Consider the following 15,790-nt stretch of genomic DNA (forward strand, 5'->3'; position numbering starts at 1 on the left):
AAAGTCACGTCATCATTTGGCAGACTATCAGGCAGAGTCTGGCAACAACATTGTATTAGGCTTCAAACCGAGCTAAAAGTTTATAAAGTGGTTGTGCTGTCCAATTTGTTGTATGAGTGTGAAACCTGGACCTGCTACAGGCATCACATCAAGCTTCTAGATAAGTTCCATTTACAACATCTGTGTGCCATACTCCACATCAAATGGCAGGATAAAGTTAGCAATAACGAGGTTCTGGAACGCAGCCATTCTACAAGGATTGCTCATCACATCACAGTTACGTTGGGCTGGTCATGTGTTGAGGATGGATGACACCAGAATGCCAAAGCAGTTGCTGTATGGTGAACTGAAAGTGGGTAACTGCATACAAGGCGACCAGAAGAAACACTTCAAGGACACAATGAAGCATAACTTGAAGCAATGCAACATTGACGTTGACAGCTGGGAGTTGTCAGCAACAGACAGATCACTCTGGCAAGCAGCAGTCAGTGATGGAGTTAGTTCGAGATTAATTACCATATGGCTCTTGAGGCACAAAGGCTGAGTCGTAAACAGCATAAGATTCCGTGGGCATAGACTGTAATCCCTTCCTTGGAATCGAGCTACATATGCACTCAATGTGGAAAGGACAGCCACCCACACATCGGACTTTTTAGCCACAATTGTACTCACAAGAGATAATACCATCATCAATGTTATCTTTGATCATAAAGGACAACAACAACAAAGTTATTCAACAGTTCTTTTTATCCTCCTCATTTGATATGTAGCATTGAGATGCTAGAGATTCTCAATGAATTTGTTGTTAAAAAAATAAATAATAACATGGCAAAACAACCAGTTTTTCCCTGCCCTTGTTTACAGAAACAGCTGAAATTTTAGCTGAAATTTCCTCAAAAATTCAACCTGAGGTAGACACTGGCATGGAAAATTTCAGCCCAAATGGTTAAAGTTTGGCAAAGTTATAAGTAACTTAAACAGTAATTTAAATAAGTAATTTATAATGGGAAGTGTCTGGCAACATTAAGTATAGGTGTCACTATAAGTTCCACCTATCATGTAGCAATAACAGTTTAATATGTAGGAATCCCACTAAAGAGAGAATAGAAAACAAACTCTCTATCCCATGGTCTTTAACTATTACGTTTCTTTATCTTCTTTCTCATTTTGAATGTACACATTTTGGCAAACTACAACTCTGCTGTTGTTTCTTGTATATATCTTAGGTATGTCATCCATTTTCTTTCAAAATCATACTACCTGTCCTCCATTCAACCCAATCTTGACCCCTCCTGCCTCTCCATCTACTGCCATATCTCTATTCTCCCCTTCCTCACCAAGCTTATTGGATGTGCCATCTACAATTGCTGCCTTAAGTTCCAATCTTCCAGCTACATTATTGACCCCATTCAGTAAAGTTTCCACCCTCTCCACTCCACTGAAACTACTTTCACTAAGGCCTTGGCTACACTTGCGAGTTACAGCACAATAAAGCAACCTCGGGCGCCCTAGCTCATTCCCCGTCCACACTGGCAAGGCACGTAGAGCGCTCTGACTCTGCAGCTACAGCGCTGCTGGTACTCCACCTTGGCGAGTGGAATAATGTTTGCTGCGCCCCGCTGGAGCGCCACGGCACCAGTGTGAACGAGGTATTGCGTTACTGCATTGTGATCAGCCTCTGGAAACATCCCGTAATCCCCTTAAGTCAAGTGGCCACTCTTGTCATTGTTGTGAAATCAGCTGCAGGAATGCAGAAATGCCCTTTCAAAGCTCCGTTTGGAGAAGCCGGCTGCTTATCAGCTCAGAGAAAAGCAAACATTTATTGTTTGCTTTGAGTGAGTGAGAGAGAGAGGTGGGGGAGAAAGGGGGGTCTGAATTTACAAGACAGCATGCTGACACACTCTCAGCATGCTGACACAGCCCCCCCAAAACCCACTCTCTCTCTCCCCCCACATACAAACAACACACTCCCTGTCACACTCCACCCAACCCCACCACACCCCATTTGAAAAGCACAGTTGCAGTCACTTGCATGCTGGGATAGCTGCCCATAATGCACCGCTCCCAATGCCGCTGCAAGTGCCATAAATGTGGCCATGCCAGTGCGTTTGAAGCTGTCAGTGTGGACAGACTGCAGCACTTTCCCTACTGCACTGTACGAAGGCGGGTTTAACTCACAGCGCTCTACATCTGCAAGTGTAGCCATGCCCTAAATCTTGAATGACCTTTGTCTGGCTAAATCCCATGGCTGGTATTCCACTCCTTGAGGGGCTCTGATCCTTGATTGGTGTTCCTAAGGGCTACTATAATACAAATAATAACATTAATAAAGCTGTCTTTACTATGTCTGTAACAAACTGCTTCTCATCCTTGTCCTTCTAGTGTGTAAGAATAATTCTTTTAGCAATTAACAGATGTACAGAGATCCAGTTCAACTGTTTCCAGGATATTCCATGTAACATAGACACATCTGCTGAGGTACATGTTCAAGGCCAAATTAAGTTTTTGTATATATATGTTTTTTCAAATATTTTTGACACAACTTGCCAAAATTTCCTTAATGTTAGTACTCATCAACATACATCTACAGGTATTAAAGTTTTCTAGGTATATTAATAGGAAGCTATTAACCTCATGTTAGTATACACAGGAGTACGATATCAGCAGAAATGATGAAACAGCCAATTAGATTATGGCATCCAGCATTCAGTGGCAAGAGCCATACTATAATTCAGATTGTTACATAACTAAAGAAAAAACAGCTCAGGATTGTCTGAAAACAGTCATGTGATTGAATCAGGAATGTTCTATTGTTTACCTTTTCATAGGTCAGCAGTCTTGAATGTGAAGTCTTTCAGCCTCTTCCCTCACAAAATATCAAAGGCTTGGAGGTGTCAGGTGTAGTTGCAAACTTTACCACGTGATATCCCTAATGCGTGTATCTAATATAATTTCACACCTTAATGTCTGTCATTCATTAAACACTTTAGATATTAATGCTTTTGCATGCAGGATATAGTATAACAGCATATCTTGTTCCTTATGGACGTAGGTGCTGGAAAGAAACAAACAAAGTTATGCTATCAGTGGAACATCTACCATTAGTTTGTCTAGAAGGGTTTTCACAAGCTGTTCTTTTTACTCTTGCTTGCTTCAGTAATATTTTTTACATCTGACAGTTCTTTCTACGTGGTTTATGAGCAAAATACTCAAAATAAATCTTGCAAGGTTATCAGTTCTTTCTTTGCTTAGCTTGTATTTTAGTTTCCCCCCCCCCCTCTTTTCCCAGAAAGATCAAGCTTGTTGAAACTGGTTTGTTAATTCTCTGTACACCAGATGTAACGTAGCTTAATCCCTGAGGTTTCTGCAGGAATGTGCTAGCTCTCCATTCTCCTAATTCTTCTAATGAAAGAAATGCAGAATAAATGTATCAAGTTTCATCTTAGTGAAAACAAGAGCGACCTTTTCTAACATTTCATCTTTTTAAATTTTGAGAAAACGGACATGTACAAGTTGACTTCCTCAAGGGCAACGACCATCTCTTTGTTATGTTAGTACAGAGCATAGCACAAGGAGGCTCTGGCCTCTAAGTGCTACCACAATACAAATAATAAAAACAACCACCCGAGGTATTTGTGTGTATTGTGGCCTCGCCTTGAAGGATAGGTAGCAATACATCCCACGCATCTGAGATTCAAGTCTGACCCTAATTATACTTAAAGAGTCATCTGATTCTGTAGAAGGGGTATCGAAAAGTTTTTCAGAAGAAGCAAAGTTGCTTACATGTTGGGGAAAAGGTCTGATTCATGACTCATATGAGTTGTAATCCTAGCTCTGCTAGTGACTTGTGCAGTCTTGGGTGAGTCTCTTAATCTTTCTGGCCCTTGCTTTCCCCATCTATGAAATAAGTAGAATAATAATGACCTAGCTATCAGAGGTCAAGCAAAGATTAATTAGTTAATATTTGCAGAGCACTGTGAAATGCCTGTGAAAGGCACTATATAAAAATAAAAAACAGTTTACATAAGAGAGAGACCTACCATAAAAAACCTGTCATTAAAAATTCATGAAAAATGTTATACAGTTATATTATCACATTGATTTCTCCATATTATTGTGTTAGTGAAAGCTAAATAGCTTCTAAAGGAATAATTAATGTCTGGAATCAAGAGTTTATTCATTATCACTCATAATATATCAGAGTCAATGATGCAGTATAATGAGTTTATGGCAATATGTCTGTCATGGATTGGGAATCAAAATAGTGCTTTATAATATAGAGATTTATTCAATAGGGAGAAGTTTTACTAAGCAATAGATAACTGATATTATATCAGACACATAAAGCAATAATCTGTCCCACATGCTTAACACCCTTTTGAGCTTTGCATGATCTGGCATTTGCTGAGTTAATACGTTGGGAAATTACTGTTGCTGCATTATTTATAGAGGGTGTGGGCATTTCACAATATAGTTAGGTTTGAATTCCAACCTCATTCTAAACCCACTTTATCAGTTGTTTATAACTTTTGGAATGACATTTTTCCATATTTAGTCTTTAAACGAAATATGTGAGTCTTTGGACAGTGTTGCGGGTGCAGAAGGGAGAAAGAGCTTTTAGCTAAAGCAAGTCAGCCTTTTTTGAATTATTCTAGCATGAGAAGTGTTTTTCCTCCATTCTGATTAGAAATTTGGTAATTTGAAACAATTAAAACTACAAATAACTAACCTGACTTGTGGCCTGCTTTTACAATCCTTCACTCATGAGCAGAGTCTCAGTGACTTCAGTGGGATTACTCATCTGTAAGAATTCATACAATCGAGACTTTGTGATGTAGTTCTCAGTACAATTTAAGGTTCAAGTCAAGTTTGAAACTAATTGGTTCAGCAGGTTTCTAACGCTGAATATTTAAAATTGACACGTATCTTGAACTGGGACAATCTTAAGAACTGCCGATCATATCCTCGGCTGGTGTAACTCAGCACAGTTCCATTATTATTTTATTGCAACAGCACCTCAGAATCCCAGTCATGGACTCAGTAGGCCATTGTGCTAGGTGCTGTACAAACACAGAACAAAAAGATGGTCCCTTCCCCAAAGAGTTTACACTCCTTGTTACTACAGCAATTTACACCAGCTCATGATCAGGCCCTGGAAATTTCTGGATGAGTCAGAGAGACCCCAAAATCTGGCATGACTAGGAAGGCGTGGCTAAGCGTGACTGGTTTATGGAGGCATCAAGCCAAATAGCTCCTGATCAATTAAATTACAAGCTCCACAATTTGAATAGTTAAAATGTATCTTCCTCTTTCAAAACAAAACAAATCAAGACAATTCCATGCCCCAAATACTATATTTAATATAATGTTATGTTTGGGGAATCCAAGCACTTGGGTGTCAAGAAAAACAAATGTAAAACTGAACACTCAGCCTTAGTTTTGCCTCTTTTTGTTTATGACTTAAAATATAGTCTGTCTTTAATTATATATTTGTCAAATAATGCCATATATAATATAATGCCATACAATTACATAAACTTATGTTTACATAGTTAAGCACTCAAAAGATAGAAAATGAAAAGTGAGGTTGAACATAGCCTTTCGTAACATGATCACATACTGTTGCTCAGATGATGTTATCTTTTTCTACAAGTTAGCATCTATGTTGCAGCTTGTATATACTTTTTTATAATGGATGCAATAGATTCACAAATGTCACAATGATATTCTTATTATCGATGGATGTTATATTTGTATTCTTCTCTTTAAAATATGATATATTTCAGCCCTATAGTAGAAAACTAAATTAGATAGATATACATAATGTGCTTTATATTGTTGACATTAAAATAAATATTTTAAAATAAAGCATGTTTATCATAAAAATTGTATGTAGCCTTAATTTTGATTTAAATTCTTTTTATGGAATTCTAAATTGCACTATTTAACAAATATAAAGACCATATTTTAAGGCATAAGAACAAGGGAGCATAGTTTAGGTTGAGCAGCCAACCTTAACGCTGCTTTTTTCCTGATGTTTGAGTTCTTGGCTCTTCAACCTTATTGTTGTGTTTACCCTCATATTTGGAATAAGATAGTAGCTTCATGATCTAAATGTTTGTTTTGAACTTATTTTATTGACAGTTTTGTGGGACTTACCCTTATATAATTTGTCTCTCAGTAAGAGTTTTGTGAGATTTGATCAGATAAAAGTAGACTCCTTTATATGCTGCTGTATAGAGTTCAATCAAAAGCTATTAAAAAGTCCATCTTGGGCGTCTGGTATTGTTATTGTACAGTGTTGGTTTTTTTTTAAGACAACCATTAGTTATTTCCTTCAATTGTAGCACAGTATTTTTTTAAATGAGATTTTATTGGTGGGAGGAAATTTATAACCCAGCACAGCAGATTTATATTTAACATCAGTTGACATTTACTGTAAAATTCTAACTATTGGCACAAAATATCAGTCTGGTTTCTGCCATTTCTGTGGGAAAATGGCTCCTAGCTTGTTCCAGTGTGTTCTAGTTTCACCATCCTGCTGGAGATGAGTTACAAACAGCTGGAGTGCTATCTTCATACATATGTAGCAGCAAAGCTATCTGCTTAAGAATCTCTTTTAAGAAATATTTTTTGTATGGACGTAATCAACAAAGCGGATGAAGTGGAAGAATTTCCGTTAAACCAAAAAAACACCAATCACAAAACAATGGAGAAAATCCTTCTCTTTTTACTCAGGCAAAAGTCTGCTTGACTTAGGTGCCAGAAGATGGTCACAACATAAAAACCTAAACAGATGGAATGAGAGCTTTGCTTTAGAAAGGACATCATCAATTTTCTCTTTGCTTTGATTTCTATAGAGCCAACCTCAAGATTTTTTGGACACTTTTTAAAATGTAAAATGACCATTATTCATACAAACTGAAGTGATGTATTCATGTTGTTCACGGTCTTAGGAAATTCCCATCGTTACATCACTGGCCAAACAACAGCAAAAATGAATAAAACTCAGCCCAATTAAACCCAAATCGAACTGACTGTCTTCCTACCCAAATCAAACCCACTCCTTTCCCAAAGGCCTGAAAAAATAGCATGCCTGGAAAGTTAACAAATCTGGCCTTTGTGGTGGAGCAAATTCCAAAGTCACTTAGGCCATGTCTGCACTTACAAGCTTACAGTGGCACAGTTGTATTGGTACAGTTGTTGTTATGATTGTATTTATTTTTATTGCAGTGGCACCTACAATGTGCAAAGCACTGTGCACACGAAGGAAAACATAGTCCCTGTTCCAAAGATCTTACAATCTACACAAGCAAAATACAAAGGGCTATGTTGATACAATAAAAATAAATATACTTTAATAAAAAACAATTATTCACTATCCCTAACTTCCCCCTCTACTCAGCTATTATTGGCTGGCTAGTTTCTTACAAGTGTCACAGAAGAGGCATAGTTGCCAAGTTTTGTGAAGTACTATGTGACATTTTATGCTGATTTTTAATTAGCTTATTTGCAGATAATTTGAATTTTAGCTTTAAAAAATTGTATGGATTTAATTTACTTAAATATTCTCCATTTCTGGAGGGCCCTGAGCAGTGTGTTGACATTAATCCACCAAACAGAACCCATGCTAGGTGTAGGAACCTTTTTCTCAATCTAAAACGTATTACATTCTTGTCCCACTGGATAGCTTCTAAGTGTGGCCAAAAAACACTTTGAATTGTGAAAATTTGTTACCACACTTGCCCCCCCCCACTTATAAAATGTGCTTATCTGAAAACGTCTACAGAACCAAACCCCGTTGAAATCAGTGGGTGATTTGCCTGAGTAAGGGCTGCAGGATTTGATCCTAAGCATATATACAAAATAAACCCCATTAAGAATCTCATTAACTGTATTATAAACTCAGTGGGGCAGCGTATCAGGGCATATAGGCCTATTAAGGCCAGAGGGGGAGGTCTTGGTGGCAGGTTATCCTGCTCAGGAGTTCTGGGGCAGACAGAGAACCAGGGAACAACAGTGACAGACACTGAGAGACAGGGCTGAAGTGTTCCATTGACTTCAGTGGGAGCTGGATTTCACCCAGACCTACTTCCACAGCCTTAGTATTAATCCTAATTTTATTCATAGAAAGTTTTCAAAGTCTGTTATTACTGTATTTTTGGTAATGACTCATAGCCTTGATCAGGGATCAGAGCCCATTATGCTAAGGACTGGGTAGCCCTGACTTACAAACACAGTCCCTGCCTCAAAAAGTAAATGGTCTTGATTTATGAGACGATGCAACAGATGGATGAAACCAACATATGGGGGAAGGAGTTAACCGTGATGAGCAGGTGTTAACGAACAAGTTACTTCTGGAAAGCAGTAGCCACAGATCACCACCTGCCCAGCCATGATCAGCTGGGTATTACAATGGAAGTGAGTTATGGAGGGATTTGAAGGAGGATAATGTAATATAGCGTGCATGAAGGGATATTAAATTGTAGAAGACACACACCAATATGAATCAAGGCTTGAGAGTGTTTCAGTACATTGCATGGGAGTGGGGGAAATGATTTCAAGATGGTCCTGCAATAAAAACATTGCTTGTTTGATTGTGTGTGTATGTGTGCGCATACATGTGTTTATTTATAGTTCAATTTTATATCAACTCTACACCAAAGAGCTCTCATCCAAACCTGTGTGTTTGTCTGTATTACATGCGTGATTACACTGAAATGCACATGCCATTGTCATAAGCCACTGACATACACATAACAGGACAAATTCACCGCAGGTTCAGTAATTCGACCCAGTCAGTTATTTGAAAAAATCCCTCAGTAAACACAACTCTGAATATTGTTAGGAAAGATAAAATATGTGGTTCATCTAGCTAAATTAAAAAGAATTAAATGTTATTTTAACGTTCAACCATTTTCTGATAAATTAGTGCTATCTGGTTCTGATTTTGATTTGTTTGGATTATTTTCCAGGCAGAAATTTTAACAGGCATCCCAGTGGGCAGCCCTGAAGATGCTGGGAAGGTGGGGCTCATGCTATTAGAAAGAGGCTGCAAACTAGTAATTGTTACTCTGGGAGCAGAAGGCTGTGTGATGATATCAGTGGATGAGCCTATTCCAAAGCATGTTCCTGCTGGGAAGGTCAGGGCTGTGGACACTACGGTATGTTTTTGTGGTTTAACTGTCTTGCCTTGGAAAAGACTACTTAAGCACTAAAGCATAGCAGTGAGTAATCAATTAAATCCCTGGGCACTAGCACAAAGGCTAATTTATTATGTGAAACTGATACGTTGCTTCCAGCCTGTTATATATCAAATGCCAGTTCACTCAAGTTTTATAGGCTGTGCTGTAGATATGCTAAAGTTATTATATACACTGATGATATCTTCATTTTCCTTTGTCACTGGAGTTGGTACATTTTTCTCTCTCACTCTGTCCATTACGGATGAAGCCCGTAGCATCAGCAGCCCTATAGTTGTCACCTTTGCACAGTCATCTAATTCATCATCTCCAGAGCTGAAATGACTCTGCAGTTAGTGCAATGGGAGAAAGGAGAAACCCAGGAATTCTGCCATTCAAGAAATGCATGAGGGTCTCTTCCTGCACAAGTCTGAACTACTCCCACAAAGTCCCTTAGTTAGTCCAGCATAAGCTGCATCGGGTGCTCAACTTCCATAGAACAAAGTGAAAAGGCACAAATAATATGTTGTGACCAATCATTTTGTGATAGGTAAGGATTAAAAGGTCAGTGACCAGGTATCCTTTATAATTTTTAGGGTATTTCCCCCCCTTCCTACTCAAAATGAAATGTAGAATCCCCTACCTTAACAGAACATTAGGACTGCTAATTGAAACACAAATGAAAAGCAACAGTTAAAGTTCTCATAGCAAAATTATATTGCCACATTGTGTATACTAGGACATTTTGTGCTCAGTTACATCTGATATAAATCCAAACTATATCTGTTGACGTTACTGAGAGCGGAATTTGTCTCACTGTATGTACTAACTATATGTTTAACTGATGGATGTAATAGAATACTATTACATATGTTCTGCCACAATAATCCATTATAGAAACATTTGGAGAGTTGACCATCTGGTGCCTCACATATCTGAACTGTATTTATATAAAAACTAGATCTTATTATTGTGGTTTTATCAGTAGATTTCAAAGTGCTTTACAAAGGAGTTAATATCATTATCCCCATTTTAGATGGATAACTGAGGCATGGAGCGGTGAAGTGACTTAGCCAGGGTCATTCAGCAGGACAGTGGCAGAGTTGGGAATAAAATCCACTTCACTCGAAGCAGAGGATCATTATGACTAGATTTGCATTGTGATTTATTGATACAATATGGGACTTTATGCTTCAAATTTTAGTTGCATTATATTCAAATTAACTATAAGCAGATTCTATTGTATATGTCAGATTCTTCTCCCTCTTCCCCTGGCTAAGAAGTCACCTAAAGCCAACACTAATGATTGGAATATCCTGAGGTTTTTATGATGACTCAGATCATTATTCTTATTGGAGACAACTTTGTGTTGCAGATAAGCCATAGACCAGGAATTAAGAGACTGACGTTCTATTCCTGACTGTGCCATTGAGTTTCTGTATGATTTTGGGCAAATCATTTAACCTTTCTGTGCCCCAGGTCCTGTTGTAACAATGTCTTTTCACAACACAGCACACAAAAGTGAAGAAGAAATGTGTGAATTCCCTCTTCAAAAGAAGTCCGAAATTACTGCCAGATCAGCTAATGTTTGATATCTAAAGTGATTTGCTGCTGATGGGATAATATAGCAATATTGAAACCACATACTGCGGCTGAGAAGTGCCTTTTATCTTGCTTGGCAGTTCAGAACATCATGACTTGACAATATTAACTGTGGAACCTCCAATGCAGACAAAGTGTTGGTGGCCCTGTGTTTTAAGTGCCACAATACTGCCAACCCTAAGTGTTCAAAAATGACATAAGCTTAAAATCATGAGATTTTGGGGGAAAAAACCCCACCTGTTAGTTTCTTTTTATTTGCCTTTTGGTTTCTGAGCCTTTAGTAGGGTGCACTCAAGTCACATATTTGCAGGTTTTACTCTGCAGCCATGAGAGCTAGAAAAAAAAAAATGAAATGAAAGCTGACATTCTAATGCAATCTCTTGATTCCAGCAAATGGGGCTTTAAGCAGCGCACCAAATATTGTGAGATTCCTGATAAAATCACGAGAATTGGCAACACTGGTACCAAACCAGGTCCTATAAGCCTGTAAGTGTGGGCAGCTGCCTGCAGCTGTATCTATAGTAACACTGCCATCATTACTGCCACCAGTTCAGCACCACGAGTGGTAGCAATGGTGAAAAATTTTGCCAATCTTTGTGTAGACCCAGAAAAATGTGTGTGGAACTTAACAGCGCCCTCCCAGTGGTATGGACAGGTCTCCCCACCCCATTAGCAAATCTCATCAGACACGCTAAGGACCAAGCAGACCATAGAATCTGAACTCTCCTCTCAGTCCTAGAAATAGTCCCTCTAGGTCAGGATTGAAGCCCATCTGCAGAACCATGGGAAAAACTTGTACCACTGCCATACCAGCAGTGTGGATAAATAGGCGTATCAGACTTCAGGCCTGAGAATCCAACATTTTTCACCCACACTTTATAAAGAAAAAAATAACTCTGTGGAATTTCTTTGTCCCTAATTACCTTAGTGAGGGCTTTACTAACGTGTCTGATACATCCCATGTCTGCTAGCAGATCTCTCCATAGACAGTATAATATATTTAGTGCACCAATAGTGATTTAGAAGGAAGTTTGGCAAGACAGGGTGTTGTAAGACCCAAATGTCTGTTTCTCCGGCTACCGTGACATACTGTAACAATCTCTATTGGAATGAATTGGCTTTCTTTTCAGTTTACTTGTTCTTGCTAACTTTGTATATAGCTGAATTTCAGGAACGCAGTATTAGGTGACCATCCAAAAGTAATATCCAGTTTTTGTGTTTTGAAAATAAAATAAAAATATATACAGCCAAGCCATTTAATATTGGCTACTGAGCACACACGCTAAGGGATTTTAGTTCAGGTGTCCTCAAGTGAGATTAATTTATGGGATAACATAACACGCTCCAGAGGATCAATTATGTCTATTTAAAACTACATCTGTGGATTCTCCTTACCTATTTTTAGAGGAAGCTATTTTTCACCTGACTTGAAATGACATTAAATACACAGCACTATATTGAAACAGCTTTAAAAGATAATGATCTTCCATTTATATAGCATTTTTATTCAGATGCAGGGCCGGCTCCAGGCATCAGCTGAGCAAACTGGTGCCTGGGGCGGCCAATTGAACGAGGCAGCATTCCGCCCAATCCTAGGGCGGCACGGCCGCTTTTTTTTTCTCTTTTTTTTCCCACTCCGGCCGCCCTGTAGGGGTGGGGCGCGGAGGATGGGAGTGCCCTGCAGTAAGCCCGGCAGGGCAGTCCTCATCCTTCCCTCCCCGCTGACCGGAGCGGAGCCCTCCCGGCAGGCGGCAGGCAGCAGGAGGCGGTGCGGCTGGAAGGGCCGCGTGGCAGCACCCCGCTGTAGCCCTGGCCGCCCCCCTTCTCTCTCTCTCCCGCCCGCTCCCTCACCCTCCCCCCCACTAGCCGGTCCCCCTGCACCCGCGCTCTGGCCGCGCCGCAGGTTTTTCTTTCTTTTTTTTTTTTTTTTTTTTTTGCTTGGGGCGGCCAAAAAGCCAGAGCCGGCCCTGTTCAGATGGGCACCAGAACACTTCATAAGAGTTACTAAAATTGTACAAACCTTTACATAGAAATAGATAACACATAATGTGTATTGTGTGTATATCTACATTATGTCTCATACTACCAACTACTGAAATGCAGCCCATCTGAGGTGGGATGCAACAGTACACAGTAGCACTATGTAACAGTGTAGAACAAGAACTGATAAGTATCAGGCCAAATCTAGAAGTGATGTAATTGGAATGTATCATTATGCTGAGCAACAATATAACTTATTTTCTGAAAGCTAGACTGACCATGGTTATGATGATAGCCGCTGCCAGTCCTAGTGGTAGGAACATAAAAAGTCGTCCACGCTGGAAGGTTAGTGTGGCACAAGTGGGCCACAACTTCATCTGCACTGGGGAGTGTATGGCATCTGCTAGTGTATAGCAACAGCAACAAAAAAGTCTCCCACTCTCCCCATCACTTTATCTTTTTAAACCTTCCTTTTATTATCTCCTCCACAGTAATCCTGCCCTTTTCCTCTTTGATGCCCATTTAGTAAAGTGTAATTTACAGAACCATTTGCATCACCTCATTATATTCCATTGAGACCACCGAGGTATATAGATCAGGAGGATATAATTATGCAAGCTGGAATATGGCCAGAACTGGGACTACCACCCTTCCTCTTTGTGAAAAGCATCATAGTATCTTTTAGGGCTGCATTTTTAGCAACCGCCGTTTGACTTCTAAATTTGCACTTCGCAATTTTCTGTGCACAAAACTCCACATTCAGGCACCTAGAATCAGGTAGTTAGATGTCTGTGTCCCTGACTTACACATCCAAATACTGTGTGTGCTTACAAATGAGGTGGGTTTGTGCACACACAATATTTACTGGCAAACTTATAGCCATTTTTCAAAAATGTGCCCATAATAATCACAAGAAGTCAAAGGTGTCTGTTTCATGTCATGCAAAACACAGCATCTCTAGCACCACGGTGCCCTTTGCGTGCAGCCACTAAATTTCTAGTGCCACTTCCTGCACTACCAAGGCTTTCCATAGAGATCTCGCATGTCCCTTCTGAGTACTGACCAAACTCAACCCTGTTTTGAAATAAGAGCTGTGGAGATCACAGGTTGAGGTGACGTGTGCTCATAAACAGGGAATTCACTTACGAGCTAGGATACAATTCCGATTTTTCCCTGCTCAGTTATGCTTACTACTTGCAATAGGTATATAACAGAGGTAGGCAACCTATGGCACGTGTGCCGAAGGCGGCACACGAGCTGATTTTCAGTGGCACTCACGCTACCCGGGTCCTGGCCACTGGTCGGGAGGACTCTGCATTTTAATTTAATTTTAAATGAAGCTTCTTAAACATTTTAAAAACCTTATTTACTTTACATACAACAATAGTTTCGTTATATATAATAGACTTATAGAAAGAGACCTTCTAAAAACATTAAAATGTATTACTGGCTCATGAAACCTTAAATTAAAGTGATTAAATGAAGACTCGGCACACCACTTCTGAAAGGTTGCTGACCCCTGGGTATATAATGTATCCTGTATAGTCACCCTTGCCCTGAGATTCCATCATTATCTAGGAAAGATTATGGATGCTGTTTGTCATCATTCTGAATTTCCTTGCCATAAATGTTAATATTACTTTTTTTATAACAAGATGCAAAGGGAAAGCTCATTGTTGCAATGTGAATTTTTCACCAGACATTTTATGTTCCAGTCATATTAGTTTTTCTTCTGGTTACAATGAATTAAATCTTGCCCTCATTTGCCCTATTGAAATGAGGTAAAGGGACTGCATTTAAAGAAATAGAAAGCACATTAAGTGTGACTTTGTCCTGAACTTTGAAGTTGTCATGCACTTTATTTTTCTATTTAAAAAAAAAAAAAAGACTGATGTAAGTAGATGGTTATGCCCTATTAGATCGGCCACAACACCCATGATTACAGTTGTCTATAGTGTAATTGTTGTCTATTGAAGGCAGTGTGGTCTAGTGATTGTGCCAGAGGACTGAATAAGGAGTCCTGGATCTGCCACTGACTTGCTGTATAAACTTGGATGAGTCACATAATATCTCTGAGTTCCATTTTCACCAACTGTAAAATGGAGATATTAATTTATGTGTATTAAATACAGGAAGTCTATGGCAAAGGCGAGAACAGAACCTAGGAATCCTTACTGCTAGAGTTGTCCCTTGACTTCAAGACCATTCTTCTACTCCTGTGGCCTTATGGAGACTCTGAGCTTTTTCTCTTAGAAGTTGAGAAGTCTTGTGTATAGCAACTTTGTTTACACTAAAATTCTCTGATTTAGACTTATCTCCTGGTCTGCAGAATGCCCAAACCAGAAAAGTGAAGTGGACACTGAAATAAAGCTGTAGCATATAAATAAACCGGAGAGCAGACTTTTAATAACAGCAATTCTTTGTCTTCTGACTTTATGGCCTAACGGCTGTGGCTCAAGGGGATATAAATACAACAGTCCATGCAATGACTAATTACTCAAAATTCTGTGCATCAGCAGAAGTGGAACTTGTGGTTGACTCTAATATTATCAGATGTCTTTGCTATTTAATAATCTCCCATAGCTGTACATTATTTAACATGCAGTTTGCACAAAGAACAGTGACTTTGTTTCAACTACCTCTCAACAAAATACAAATGCAGCTGCTAGTAAATGAAATATTTGGCAGACAATATGTTTGATGGAAACTTCTGTAACTTGTTAAGAGGAGAAAAATGTTGTTGTGTGGTTAACCTTTTCCCACCCATAGCTGTAGCATGAGATGGGAAAGGGCACAAAAGAGAGGGCCTGTTTAAAAAGTCCGGTAACTATCAGGCAAACAGCTTGGCCATCAGTAGGGCTTATTCACACATAAACACAAGAAAATTATGTACAGAGCTCCCATTAATGTCCCACAAGCTAATGGTGTATAATAGCTTCTTTTATTTAACATGCATCCCAAATAAGTTAGTGAATAAATGTATTTACGGTCATAGCCCACTTTCTACTTAGTCTTCTGCTTTTCCT

The 15,790-nt window shown here is 39.1% G+C and overlaps 1 protein-coding gene across 2 annotated transcripts in view; it reads left to right on the forward strand.

Annotated features, from left to right (window-relative positions):
• The window catches only part of RBKS (ribokinase), a 101,021-nt gene that overhangs the window by 65,136 nt on the left and 20,095 nt on the right, over positions 1 to 15,790 (forward strand). For both annotated transcript variants that reach the window (XM_034764781.1, XM_034764782.1), the window contains one exon: positions 8,976 to 9,164. In XM_034764781.1, coding sequence (XP_034620672.1) covers positions 8,976 to 9,164 — 189 coding nt within the window. The remainder of the gene's footprint in view (positions 1 to 8,975; positions 9,165 to 15,790) is intronic.

Source organism: Trachemys scripta, chromosome 3 (genome assembly GCF_013100865.1).
Source record: "Trachemys scripta elegans isolate TJP31775 chromosome 3, CAS_Tse_1.0, whole genome shotgun sequence".
NCBI classification, from domain to species: Eukaryota; Metazoa; Chordata; order Testudines; family Emydidae; genus Trachemys; species Trachemys scripta.